This window comes from Porites lutea, chromosome 8 (genome assembly GCF_958299795.1).
Source record: "Porites lutea chromosome 8, jaPorLute2.1, whole genome shotgun sequence".
Taxonomy (NCBI): domain Eukaryota; kingdom Metazoa; phylum Cnidaria; class Anthozoa; order Scleractinia; family Poritidae; genus Porites; species Porites lutea.
In genome coordinates, this window is record NC_133208.1 from 33,770,643 (window position 1) to 33,784,684 (window position 14,042).

The following is a 14,042-nucleotide window of genomic DNA, read 5'->3' on the forward strand; positions in this document are numbered from 1 at the left end:
TGAAAAACAAAGGTTATGCAAATTTTGGGGGGGGGGGCAAATAAGGTGCATTATGGGAAATGTAAAAGTGGGGTTTAGTGAAAATCTGGTAGTGAACATTTCTGTGTGTAAAATAATGTTAGAAGAGAAATACTGTAAAAAGCATGATCTTTAAATATTAACATTTTTCAAGAGAATAACTTATTTCATCCCGAGATGATCTTGTTTTAAACATACAAAAGATACAGGGTAATTAATATTTAACTCTGTGAAACAAAAGAAATTAATTATTAACTTTTTCGTCAACCTTAACTGAAAAAAAAATAACCGATAGGCATAAATGGGCCAAAACTTCAGCCGATAACCGTAAAAGTCACTACCCCATTTAGATCCTCGATCTGTTTGAACAGCCGTCAAAAATGAAGAGTGGGATAATTTTGGAGCCTAATTGTGAGACACTTCATTGAAGCTTATATCACAGGAATGATTGAAAGAGGACTGGAGTCCAGCTCTGAAAGCTACCAAATAAGGAAAATCTCAGGCGATATTTTGTCAGTACTTTTCACCCCTCCCTCTTTCATTTACTTGTTTCCTTGCAGCACAGGAGGCGTTTGTGTCGTACTTGGTGAATTTAGCTTCTTTTGAGAATGTCTGGCGATCTAAGCGCCCTCGTTGCTCGTCTAGAAGCTGTAACCGCTCGTCTGGAGTCTGCTGCTGACAAGGCGAGTGGAGGAGCACCAGAAGGTATGATTGAATCTTTGCGAACAGAGGGAAGTCTCGGGTCAATATATTTAAGACTCAGACATTTCCCTTACTCTAACTTGCGTGCTTATCTTTTTATCTATTTATATTGTTGGAATTGCAGATGTTGGAGTGTTGGTTGCAGCTTACGACGAGGTATAATAAGACGTTTTGTTGAATGCGACAAAGTTTCCTGGCGGAGTTTGTCAAGTTAAGCTTAAATTTTTTGATTGCTTCCTGTCACGTAGGTGTTAAACGGCAAAGTGGCTGAATTTTATCAGCTTTCAAGCCAGATTGGTGGAGATGTAGACACGCAGGTAAAAGAACCTTCAAAAATTATGTCAAGTAACCTGGTCTTGTTATGAAGAACATGGTTACCAGTGAAGTATCATTTCATACAGCTTCCTCATCGTTATTATTAAGCTTATATTTGTTATTATTATTATTATTATTATTATTATGTTATTGTAATCTTTATAAGCTTATTAGAAATGTTATTGTTGTTGTTGCTGTTTTTAATGTTATCTCCTTGCTGCTCGTTGCACCTCTTCCCCGATCTTAATCAGTAATGTAGAGTCCAGTGAGCGGGAGTCTGATTTGTTTGATCACGACATTACAGACCTGTTTGGACGATACAAACTGCTGTTACCAGTTAATCATGGTTAAACTCAAAGGCTCTCTCTCAAAATTTTTCTGTGAAAAGACCCCATCCCATCCCATGTGGGGGTGACCACACTATCCAATAGCCTCCCACGCAGATGTTCTAAGGGGTTCATCACGCGTTCCTGCCCCATGAATGCTGCTGACTTGAGCGGAAAAAAAACGTAGACCAATCACAGCAGACTTCCAGATTTGGGAAGTGCACTTTGGACTTTGAGAAATTTTGCGCTTCACTTTATAGCTCCAGAAAAGATCAGAAAGGTCTCATGAAAGGTGAGGACCTTACAGTTTTAGAACAAACTACTCAGTTAACTCACAAGCATTCGTACTAGTGGCTGTCCTTACAATCTCATTAAAAAAATTACCTCAGAGGTTAAATTTGCTCAACGGAAGTCGGCTTTACTGCAAAGCAATAATGTGTGAAAAAAAATCTGCCTTTTGTTCAGTCTTACAAGGTGACTCCGCTGTTGCATCACCCAAAGAACAACTTTATGAGCAAATAACATCTAATCCAACCCTTACGGAGAGAAATACATACAAAAAGCCAATGATTATCTCCTAGATTCTCATCCAGAGCAAAAATCTTTGGTCACGTATCACACTCTACAGCGCTTGTACGTAAGTGTTTGGCTTGTCAACACTTTGACTTCAACAGCGCCGATTGGTTCTCCGATAATCTATATGTGATTTCCAGCTGATACTTGCGAACAATGGGAAAGGAATTTATCTTTCGGTTCAGCAGACGTTCGTGGAGTAGGAACGTGTGATGAACCCCTAAGAACGTCTGCGTGGGAGGCTAACTATCCAGTTACTTAGGCATGACATGTACTGTCCTATTACACTGATCTATCAATGCTGCAATCAGTGCTACTGATAGCCAATCAGACTTGAGAATTTCTTATAGTTGCCATTAATGACCCTTAAAAATCAGAGTATAAGTAATGTTTCATGCAAATATTTATCTCAATTTTAACGTAGGGAAAACCATAAGCACTACCCAGTCTACTTGCCATGGTGACCAAGAAAATGGTCTCAGCTTGAAGTTATGCTTGAAACCTTTTTCTATTGATAACATACTTATCATTTTTTAGAGTTTCAACAAACTATTTTAGGGCTTTCAAGAGTATGGAAAAGTCAATGGATGCAAAAAAAACGTAATGTGTGTCATGCTTGAATGTGCTGGATTATTCCACAGGTTAAGCTTGTAAAGAAGGCATTTGATGCTCAGCGAGGAATTATTGTTCTTGCATCTAAGAGCCAGAAGCCAAGTATGGTAAGGATATCAGTAGTTATCATCAGTTAAGAGAGTAATACATTCATTACAATTTGGGGATGTCAAAACTAACTGATTCAGGGGTTTAAAGGTAAAGGTCGTTATTTTCTCCCAGTAACTTGTAACAGTGCTTAAACTGACAGCAGACCTGAGGCTGATGACGTGCTCATTTTGTGTGCCTCTCTCCACCAGTGCTTCATTCACAGAGATTTAAAGCTACTAAAAGCTACACAGAAAGAAAAGAAGTCGAAACAGTGATTTGAGGTCACTCCGTGGAATCAAATTCTGACCTGCCCACACAGAAGGTTGTGCACCAACCAACAGTGCTAGACCTTGCTTGTTATATTGCACAAGTCATCATCAAGACAGTCATCTAAGGGTTGTTGTTAGGGGGAAAATGCCAGATAGTGCGTAGATAACGAATAAGGTTGACAGTAATGACCCTTACACAACTGGTTTAGTGACAGCACATTTATGGATTTGACATTAAACAAGGTAGCAATCAACATTTGCAGTAACACGGCATTGTCCCCCTTAATGTCATTTGGATTTCGCAATGTCAGGAAACATTTTCTCAGACATCATGTGACCTTGAAGTAGCCAGTAATAGGGCATTCTGTTGAGAAAAAATATCAAGTCCAACAGCAAAAATTTGCCATGTCCTTTCTTTATTTTATCAACAACATGTTTTTAGGCTTGTTGATTCAGACATTGCTGAGAGGAGTAGGCAACTTGAAGGAATGTCTGAAATTCAGGCTACCTAATTTGCACAAGAAAGCAAAACCCTGGAGGATTCTGGTAGAAGTAGTAGTAAAATGACGCCATCGTGCAATTAGCTTATTCTGTTATTTTTGTTGGTCCTAACAGTATGTTTTATTGTCCTATCTGGGGCACATCTATTTACACCTCTATCTTCAAATCAAATGTGTGATCAAGTCCTAAAAGAAGTGATTGTCTTTAGTTAAACTTATATATATATGGATTTGCCATTCTTTTTTGTATTATAGGATGAATTTAAAAAGATACTGAAGCCTTTAGGTGATGCTATTTCTGAAGTACAGGTACATAACAGTGTTACAGGATATTTTACTTTTATAATAGAGTTAACTAATTAGAGCTTATTGCAGCCATCATTTTACCCTAATACTCAAAAACCCTTAGTTTTGTTGGCTACATTTTGTATTCATAAATTATTTGGAAACATGTGTCAACCCATGACATTCACTTTCAGAACTCTGTAGAAGTAATATTTCTTTCAAATAGGAGTTCTTTGTCCCATAATTGATTGGATTGTGATAACTTATATATTTACCAGTGTTGCTCCATTAGAAGTAAAACCCAAAAGGCAGTCGATTTTTATTTTACCTTTTTGTAGGGCTTCCGTGAGAAGAATCGTAGTAGTAAATTGTTCAACAATCTGTCAGCTGTGAGTGAGGCCATCCCAGCATTAGGTTGGGTATCAGTGGTAAGTTAATTGGTCTTTTCTTATACTCTTATACTCCAGAGTTACTTAAGATATAAATACTGAAATAAGAGCTTCAGCTACAAAGCATAGCAGATTATCAGTCACTACTGTTTCTTCTTACTGTCTACTATCAGAATGATTCAGAACTTGTTACTCAGTGGTGGTGTGGCTTCATGGTCAGGCCATTCTCTTGTAGCTTCACTTAAAATTATAACTTTTAATGATGTCATTTCTGTTGTTCATAAAAATACATTATTGTATGCTAGTTGTTCCTTCTTGATGCCCAAAATCAATAAAATATAATATGACAGTGTAAAAGGCAAAATATAACTGACCTTTCTTACTGTCTTCACCTCATTGTGTATTTTTTTAAGTGATGTGTACTTTCACTTAGAGTCCTACACCTGCACCATATGTCAAGGAGATGTTAGATGCTGCCCAGTTCTACATGAACAGAGTCTTAAAGGATTTTAAAGGAAAGTAAGTTATCTTCTGATAATCAGATAATACCAGCCAGCCTGTCGCTAAAGTACAATATGCCAATAGCCAAATAGCCAGCAAAATGACATCATAAAAGTAGCCAGAGGTTAATCAACCACCAACAATTCAACAGTTTCACAGTTGTTTTAAATGTAATCCAAGAAAAAATTGCCTGGCTTAAGTCTTGTAAGGCATATGTTGTAGTAGCAGCCTTTTATAGTGTCGGCTGGGTTGTGATTGTACTGCAAGCCAGTTCACAGCTTGAATTTGTGTGATTTCATACCAGAGATGAGAAGCATGTGAATTGGGTGAATTGTCTGAAAGCTGCTTTGAGTGACCTCCAAGCTTATGTAAAAGCACACCACACAACTGGCCTGGTGTGGAGTAAAACTGTAAGTAGTGTCGATATTGTTTTGATGTAAGATAACATTCACATTATCTAGTAGATTCACTTTTTGTTCCCTGTTAGCAGAGGTCTCTCACTGCAATAGAAAAATGATATGAATGAGAGAGACCTCTGCTGGCCCCTGCTTGCACTGACATTTCCTTAACAACCAGTAACATTTTATTTACAAGCGACACAACTTATTGAACCCGTTTGCATAATGAAAACGGTTGGCTCAAAAATTTCCAGCATGCAGCATGCAGTCTCAACAGGACACACGCATTCCATATTAAACAGAACCAGTTTTTTCAGGTGCTGGCAGAGGTCTCTCTCTTTCCTCTCCTTTTCTTCCTGTGAGAAACCTCTGCTACCAGGGAACAATTTGGGTTGAATTTGTTTAGTTGCAGATCATAACTGATGTTTTGATATATTAAGAATAGATAAGTGGGTCCTTCTGTATGTACTGACAAACTACAAGAGCCAAAAGAACCAGGCAGGAATGTCTGCTTGGGAGTTGTACTGTTATTTTGCATAATCTGTTCTCTTTGGTACCTGCAGATTGAATCAAAAAGTAGGATGTTCCAACATCTTCAACACTGGGAGAAAGGAATTTATTGATTTTAACAATATGTAAACAACACTGCAAACATCCACACAGCACTGCAATATTTGTTCTTGATTATTTAGGGATATTTTTGTTAACTTCTAAAGCTAAGTATTGACGGTTCATTCAATATTTTTTAAAATAGGGAGCAGTTGCAAAAGCTAGTGCAGGGTCTGTACCACCTCCTCCTCCTGGACCTGCACCACCTCCCCCTCCCCCAATTCAAGCACCATCACCAGCTCCTTCTGGTCAAGATACCCAACGAGGAGCTGCAGCTGCTTTGTTCAGTGAAATAAACAAGGCAGGCACCAACATTTCCTCAGGTATGTCATATCTGCAGTACATATTCAAAACTAGACTGTGAAGAGACCCTCTGTATTTTGTGCTGGACCATCAAATTTAATTATGGAACTGCACTCTTGGATCAAGTGATAAAAAAGTCTGGGAAGAGGACATACATATATTTACCCTGTATGTGCCCCTGGCCATCACAGCTCATTTTGTCATTTTGAAGTCAATAAAAAATACTGGACATTTTGTTGTAGGATTACGGAAAGTGCGAGATGATCAAAAGACCCACAAGAACAAAGACCTAAGGAAAACTGGTCCAGTTCCAGACAAACCAAAACCTGCTGTTGTCAGTGCTCCCAAGGCTCAAGCTGTTAAGAAGCCTCCAGTCTGTGGGCTGCAAGGAAAGAAATGGCTTGTGGTATGTACAACACCTGAGTTAAAAAATAGAAGTTATGTGTTCTTAACTTCTACAAATTGAAGCCAACAACAATCGGGGAAAGGATCTGAGATTATGACCTAAGAATATTACTTTAATCCTGCGATCAAGCTCTCTCTGTTTGGGTCTCTGATTTAAGGCTCCCCCACCCCTCCCCTCCCCTAGCCAAGAGACCTTACTAACAGGCGGACGGGTTAATATTATGAATGATTTATCAGGTTGTTGAATGACACATTGATTTTAACTGCAGGAGTATCAAGAAAACAACAAAGAAGTTGTTATCTCTGATGCACATTCATCACATACGGTGTACATTTATAGCTGCAAGAACAGCACCATTCAGGTCAAGGGAAAAATTAATTCCATGGTTGTAGGTTAGTATCAATTTCAATTGTTATTGTGCTGGAGTTTTAAAAGCATGACCTTGTCAAAAATCTGCATTTTGTTGGGCTGCTAGGTTTGAAGACATGTTCAATAGATAGTATTGTAGAAGAATCCATTGTTAAGATTAGTGTCTCTTACTTGCTGTGTGACATGTCTGTTGTTGATTTTGTCAGATAACTGTAAGAAGACAGCAGTAGTTCTTGATGGAGCAATTGGTACTGTTGAATTTATCAATTGTCAAAGTGTCCAGTGCCAGGTCAGATGATTATTTTCTTGTATGAAAATGTCTCCAATTTTTCTTTCTTTCTTTCTATTTTTTTGCATTAAAGTCTTCTTACTTGCAAGTCTTCGCCAACTTATATTATCTGATTTGCATTTTTTCAAGCCGTTTAATTGTTTTTGTGAATATTTGATTATCTTACCGCAACGGGGCAAAAATAGATCAGGTGACTAGTTATTTTGAAAACCTAGAAGTTCGTTACGCAACTCACATTTCAAAAGTGTCATCACCGATCGCATATCGAAGCTTACTAGCCGCATATGGAACACAAATTGTAAGTATAATATTTGCCCATCGCTTCAACCAAAACTGACATGTGTAATAACCTTCTTTGTGATATTAATTTAATTTTTCAGTTGATTACTACTTCTTGTTCTTTACAACTACCAGTGCAAATAAATTCCATGTAAAGTCATGTACGCGAAAATCAGTTAGTGGTGAAATCTTCAACATAAAGTAGCCCTTCAATCACAGGAGCGAAACATTATCACAATCAAAGTGGTTTACTTGTGTCTTGTAATTTTTATAATAATACCAAGAACAATGTACAATTTCATCGTAGCAATAATATTGTTGATGGTCTACACATTCAGGCACTTGTAGTGTGTACCCTAGTTGTCAGTAATTTATTATTGTTGTTTCTTCATGAGCTCAACAAATGTAATACCAAAAGTCAGTCAAAACTTTATGAACTGGACAAAGATGATGTAAAACAAGACTTCTTTGTTTTCTGTTCAGGGAAAACTCTGCTTGGCATTGTTTCATGGTTTTGGTTCTTTTGTTTTACGTTATCGTCTGTGTCCAGTACATGAATTGAATGCCCAAAAGTCTGATTGTACTCTGCCAGTGCATCCCCCTCGTAAGCTGAGACTGGCAGTATTTACTTTTTTAGATTTATTTACAGAGCATAACATTCTCACATACAAAACACATAGAATAAAAAACAAACCACTTGTTTTGTCATATGACAAAATAGTGTTATGGGGAACATAACCTTCCTCATGCCAGTTGTGGGTAGATAAATGTATTCACGTAAGTTTTCATCTGTTAGTAAGCTTTGTTTGTATTCCTACAGGTCAATGAGAAGGTTCCAACAGTGTCAATTGACAAAACTGATGGCTGTCAAGTGTTCTTTCCTAATGGTATTGGTTCAACGGAAATAGTTACTGCTAAGTCTTCAGAGATGAACATTATGCTTCCCAAAGATGGTGAACAGGACATGGTGAGTACAAACGTAACTCCTCACTGCCAGCAGGAAATTATCATATTTTGTTACTACCCAATGTTGGTAATGATAAACTGTTTGCTTTCAAAATTGTAGACTCCCTGTACTGCATGTTCTGTAAAAATGAGGTGGAATCTCAGAGCATTTATTTATTTATTTTTGCAAAGTAGTGGATATGTTTTGGGAAGAGGTTTTATCATGGATAGCCCTTTGTAGTAATGAAGTAAAGGTTATTTCCTTTCCAGACGTTTTTTTTGGTAAATTCAATACCAATAAAGATTTTACGATAATCAATCACATCCTTTTATTAGCAAAATTCTTTATTTATGTGTAAATAAGATAAAAAAGAACCACACTTGACGTTGTTAAGGCTAAATTGAAAGCTAACTACAGATTAGAACTTTGTGTTGCCAAAAAAAATGATGTTCTTTCAACGCATTATGCGAAATGGGATGCATATATTTCGATACTTTCTTAATCCCTGTTTCTAATACATTACTACATCACTTGATCAACACGTTTTTGCCGCGCAGTACATAATATACGCAATATTTAAATGTATATCTTTTTTGAATTTTCTCATTGTTAATTTCCTTATATTGGCCTTGCTCTTTTTTTCTTATAAATATCTTAACAGCTTATGTTTTTTGTTGTATGTTTTTGTTGTCGTTGTTATTGTTGATAAATATGTAATTTGTGAAGCTTTAGTTTGTTTTTTGTCAGGCATCTACTATAAGTAATTAATGTTGATATTGTAGTGTAATGTAATGTAATGTAATGTAATGTAATGTAATGTATCGAAAGGAAAGGAAAATAAAAAATGGAAAAAAAACTACGCCATGTTTAAGTATTAAATACAATTTGTGCAGGCAAGTTTCTTATGTACTAACCAAATCAAGGTAGTCGGCAGGGACAGATCCAGAAAATTCAGAAAGGGGAAACTGGGACGCCTGCTACACAGATACTATTTATTTTATTTAAAAATAACACAATATTCAAAAAGGAAAGGATGGGGTGTTACTGTTGTACTGAGCAAAGGGTATCAAGTGTGTCTAGTTATTCTTCTCTGTCGTGCAACCTTCACAGCAGATTGCGTGGTGAAGAGTACACTTGTGTTTTAGTCTTACTGTTTGTTTTGTTATTGTTTCAACAGGGGGAATATTCCCTGCCTGAACAGTTTAAGAGCGTATGGAATGGCAAGACATTTGTGACCACTAGCAGTGAATCTCTTGGATAAATGCAGATGGATTGCAAGCAAATTTTGAATTGCATGGCCTCAGCAGTGAAATACATTTTCAGTACACACAATTTAGAATCAGCCTCTTGCATATTATTTGAAAAATAATAGTAATAAAAACTACTCTTTTGAAATTTCTCTAATTCCAGCTTTTCGATTCAGTGATGTTCAGATGCCAGTTTCTAAATGCGGATGCAGATAGGGCCTTGGTCGTTCATTTATTTGTTCAGGAATTACTCCACTTTTTGGAATTAAGGCACAAACATCCCCGTGATACGAATGCGTCATTTAAGTCATTTAAGTCGTTAAAATACTTCAAGCGGTCAGTTCTTTATTTTCTTGGTATGTAGTTAGCAAGAAAAAAGTGATTTTATAAACATTTTTTACCTTTGACAGTTAAAGATAGATGATGACTATTTTCCTTTGGCACTATAGTGGCAACCAAAAATAAAGTACCGATGTTAACTTGATCTGCCTTCGTACATAGGATTCTCTACGTGTTCGTCGTAAGATTATCCCCGGCAACACTACTTTTTACTTATTGGGTTGATTTCCTTTCTTCCACTCCCAAGCTTTCACCTGGTATTTCTTTGTTATTTCCAGGTGGAGGACTCGGCACCTGCTTGTTAGTCGGGTGCGGGAGCTTTGGATCATATCTTTGAAGTTCCTTTATGCATCCAAAATATCGAAAACGGTACCAGGACGCTATGTATATGTTATCGAGTTAAATGGTGGCTGCAGTTAGAGAACAAGGGAAAATCGCGTGATGACTCGTGTGCCATGGTGAACACATGAGAAAGATGTTATGTTTGCAATGTCACGAGCCAGCAATGGTGGATCCACGGAGGGTACCCAGGCGCTACTCCGCTATACAGTTTTAGACCAAACCCAACCTGTTTTAGCCTACATAACAGGCGTTATTTTTTCGGGTTTTCAGGCGAGCGGAGGTAAGCGCGGAGCTAGCCTGCGTAGCTGACGGGATAAGTGGGAGTGCTGTAGTTTACCCCGGGCACAAGAATCCTGCCAGCTACGCAGACTAACGCGAAGCGAGAGGGGAACGCCAGACACGCTCGTTGGGGGAAGGCACAAAAAAAATAACGCGATATATTTTTTTCCCCGTCTTTCTTCATGCGCGTGTCTGGCCCTCTTCACTCGCTTCACACTAACCTTCGCTCGCCTGAAAAGTCTGAAAACCTGAAACCTTAGCTCCTCGATAATGCATGGCTCAATTTGACCTGTTACCATCCCCCGGGGGTAGTCCAGGCCTTCCGTGCCGGGGGTGGGAAATTGTTTGAAGGAGTCCTTTCCCTGTGGTAGGGGGTGGGGCAAATAAAAAATAACCTCTCTTTGATTTTGCGAAGGACGTGTTACTTCTCTATACCGGGAGCCTATGACTCATAGTCATGGGCTCCTGAGACTGCATACTTTCAAGGGAAAACGCAGCAATTTGTCAGAGAGTGGTTGGAGAAGAATAACCTATCACAGGAGCATATGATAGCCTCCTGCCTATCAAAATTAAAGTCTGTATTTGCAGGTATGTTTTGAAATTTTAAACAAATATGGGTATGATGCGTTCTCGAATGGGATTTTTTGCAAAAGAAACAAAGAAATATTTCTTCAGCCCAGCTAAATGATAAGACAACTTTCAAAATATGTACAAGGACACAAGATTTTAAATACATATAAATAAACAGCGATTCAGTCCAGTGTTCTTATGAAGTGTTCTAGCGAGGAGTTTCCTTCATTTCTTCCTTTTCGCTTTCGAATGTATTGTTCACGTGTTTAAAAAAATCGTGTTGCTATTCTACAGAACTCAATGGTGCTCTAAAAAAGATGTAGCCAAAACAACGTATATGAGTTTGATCGAGGGTTCAGGGTGGGGAATTGTCTCACGCGTGCCCGGGGTTGGGAATAGACCACCAGGAAAGAAAAAAACTGCAAATTTCCGGGGGTATGTCCCGGGGGGGGGGGGGCATGGTAACGGTTGAAATTGAATCATGCGTTAATACCCCGGTAACTACAATATAATAACCAAGTCTTAAAAAAGAGAAACATTTCCTTACGTTTCTATTGCTTAACACCTACACCTCAAAGTTTGGGAAGTATCCATGATGACTGCTTTTCGCCCCACTTTAATAATTAGGGAATCCGGATTTCCGGAATCCGGGAAATTTTTGCCTGTGAAATCTGGAATCCTGGGCATTGGAATCCGGAATGCCACTAACGACTGGAATCCAGAATCCAAGTTCCACTGATAAAGGAGGGGGGCGTAAGGGTTTGCGGTGATGCGGTTTTGCGTTATTTTTGGTGCGGTTTTGCGGTAATTTTTATTTTAACTCGCGGTATTGCGGTTTTTTAACACTAAGCGGTTTGCGGTTATTACAACTTTTAAGTCGCGGTTTTCGGTGAAAAAAAAAGTGTCTCCGGTGATAACACTCTTTAGAACGGTCGGCATCCGGTTGTTTAGCAAGCGCGAGCTAAGTGTTTTGTTTTACAACGCATCAGGGTTCATTATATCAGCTTACAATTTAACTCTGTGGTTTGCAATTACAGCCTTTTCCAGTTAATACTTAATGTGATTAACCGTTTTGGCCAATGATGCGTCGACTTCGTGAAATTTCATGCCGGATGTTAGCTCGTACAGCCGTACAGCCTCGTGTTCTCGTTGCTTTTATTCAATGCGCGACAATGGAAACTGAGGTCGTTGAGGTCGCAACTGAAAGTGAAGAGGACGTTGTAATTAATTGCGTGGCAATCTTCTATGAAGAAGGAAAGGAAGGGGAGAATTTCAGAAAAAAGAACAAATTTCGTTGTAAGGTAAACAAAAATGAGAAGCGCCTCATTAAATTGAGAGAGACAGTTTGGTAAGTACTACCACGTTCAAAGCTCGCCTTCACAGTCCAGTTGACAAAGTGACTGCTCTTGGGAAAAACCTCAAGGCCAAGGAGATCCATTGCTGCGAAGGTATCATATTTCTGGCTTCGGACAGTGGTCCAATAAAGGTAATCGAATTTAAATAAGGATCGATTTACATGACAAACACAGAAAAGAAGAAGAAGGATGATCTAATCCAGTTAGCTACAGCGTTGAACGTATCACCTGCTGGGACTGTTGCAGAGATAACGTCAAGGCTAAAATTATATTCTGAAGCTGTCAAACACCATTATTTAACGCACACTGTCCGAAATGACGAAATTCATTTCTGGGATAGAGTAACGCAGCCAAGCTTTGAAGCTATGTTTTGTGTAGACAGTGATTTGATTTATGCAGCTGAAGTCATTGATAAATCAATCATCTCCCTCCAAATAGAAAAGGACGGTGTTGTTGTTAAAGGTATGAACTTTCAGGCAATTGTTCCTTACAGGCCCACCTGGAAGAAGGTAAACAGCATGTGCCTTAATAGCGGGAATCTATTCCTTTCACATGGGCAAGGAATAAGCACTGTCAATCTGGAAACCTGTGAATACAGATTAGCCGTGGAGCTTACTAATCAGCCCTGTGTTCTGACAAGTTTTGGCGAAGACGTCCTGTACACAAACCAAACGAAGGCGTCTGTATGGCAACTAAGTGATAACGGCAATCACCTACGTTTGTTTGAAGGCTCTGACGAAGAAGAAGGGAGTACTGATGGCCCGGTCAAAGAGTGTCGCTTCAAGCAACCGGTAGGCATCTGCTCTGAGTTCGGAAGTGTGGTTTATGTTTGTGACGCTCAGACGAACTCCATCAAACTCTGTACCAAACTACAAGAACGCGCACACTTTCTCAAAGCAATTGGCTGTCTCTACGAAGCCTTTTCCGTGCACGACAGAGGTGCTCATTTCTCGGTCAAGTCTTCAGGAGAAGCCATTGGTCTTGTGGGGCAGTGCAGACAGATGCTTGACGAGAACACCCGTGGCATTCAAAAGTTGACTGGCATCCACACCACACTTAATGGACCGCAGGGGCATGTGTCTGCCACGACAGTGGCATCAGTTGCCATGATAGACAGGTCTACAGAGATTGCATGCTAACCTGAAACAATTTAAGTATGACCACACAAACCTATTAAGCTGCATGACGCTTGATGTCGAGAACTGCCACGCTGCTGTATATGTAAAGCAGGCAAACTTATCCCAGGCAGAGTACTGCAAGTCATTCGGAACTACTATGAAAGAGACGGTAAAACGCGTAACCAACTGGGCAGCGTACTATCACACGAGCAGGCGATCATGGTACCCCACTCCAGAGAGAGCCTTGTTGCTGTCCCAGGTTCCTGTGATGAATCCTCTTCCTATCGTCAACATGTGTCAAGTAGACTGTGATTCACTTAGGGACTGGGCCGCCTCCTATGGAGCTGCCGTAAGACAGCGAACTGTACGCCAAGAGACCACTATGGCAAGACACGGTACACTCCCTGAGTTTATGTACCAGAGACAATGTGAAATCTTTGAGAACCCTGTCTCCATTGCGTTTGACGTGCAGTCTGATGATACTTCAGACGATGCCGCAGTAAACCAGTTGGAGGAAGAGGAGGGGGACAATTTTGATGAAAGCAGCGATGAAGAAGTTGAAGAAGATTCCACGTTGCTCCAAGGGGAAATTGGAAGTTCGGCGACATTCTTA

General features: G+C 39.2%; 1 protein-coding gene across 1 annotated transcript; it reads left to right on the top strand.

The window, feature by feature from the left end:
- Positions 1-536: 536 nt before the first annotated feature.
- On the top strand, positions 537-9,910 carry LOC140945073 (adenylyl cyclase-associated protein 1-like). Its single transcript, XM_073394141.1, has 14 exons — positions 537-723; positions 845-876; positions 969-1,037; positions 2,576-2,653; positions 3,661-3,714; positions 4,029-4,118; positions 4,513-4,598; positions 4,885-4,990; positions 5,733-5,910; positions 6,133-6,296; positions 6,565-6,688; positions 6,872-6,954; positions 8,054-8,200; positions 9,357-9,910. Exons 1-14 carry the CDS (start codon positions 627-629, stop codon positions 9,438-9,440), a joined length of 1,392 nt encoding a protein of 463 aa, XP_073250242.1. The 5' UTR covers positions 537-626; the 3' UTR covers positions 9,441-9,910.
- Positions 9,911-14,042: the final 4,132 nt, after the last annotated feature.

What these genes read in the sequence shown, in the direction of transcription:
- LOC140945073 (XM_073394141.1), top strand. Translation starts at nt 627, where the DNA reads ATGTCTGGCGATCTAAGCGCCCTCGTTGCTCGTCTAGAAGCTGTAACC. An exon ending in CATTAGGTTGGGTATCAGTG is followed by an intron (nt 4,119 to 4,512) that starts GTAAGTTAATTG and finishes ACTTTCACTTAG; the next exon opens with AGTCCTACACCTGCACCATA. An exon ending in AATTAATTCCATGGTTGTAG is followed by an intron (nt 6,689 to 6,871) that starts GTTAGTATCAAT and finishes TGATTTTGTCAG; the next exon opens with ATAACTGTAAGAAGACAGCA.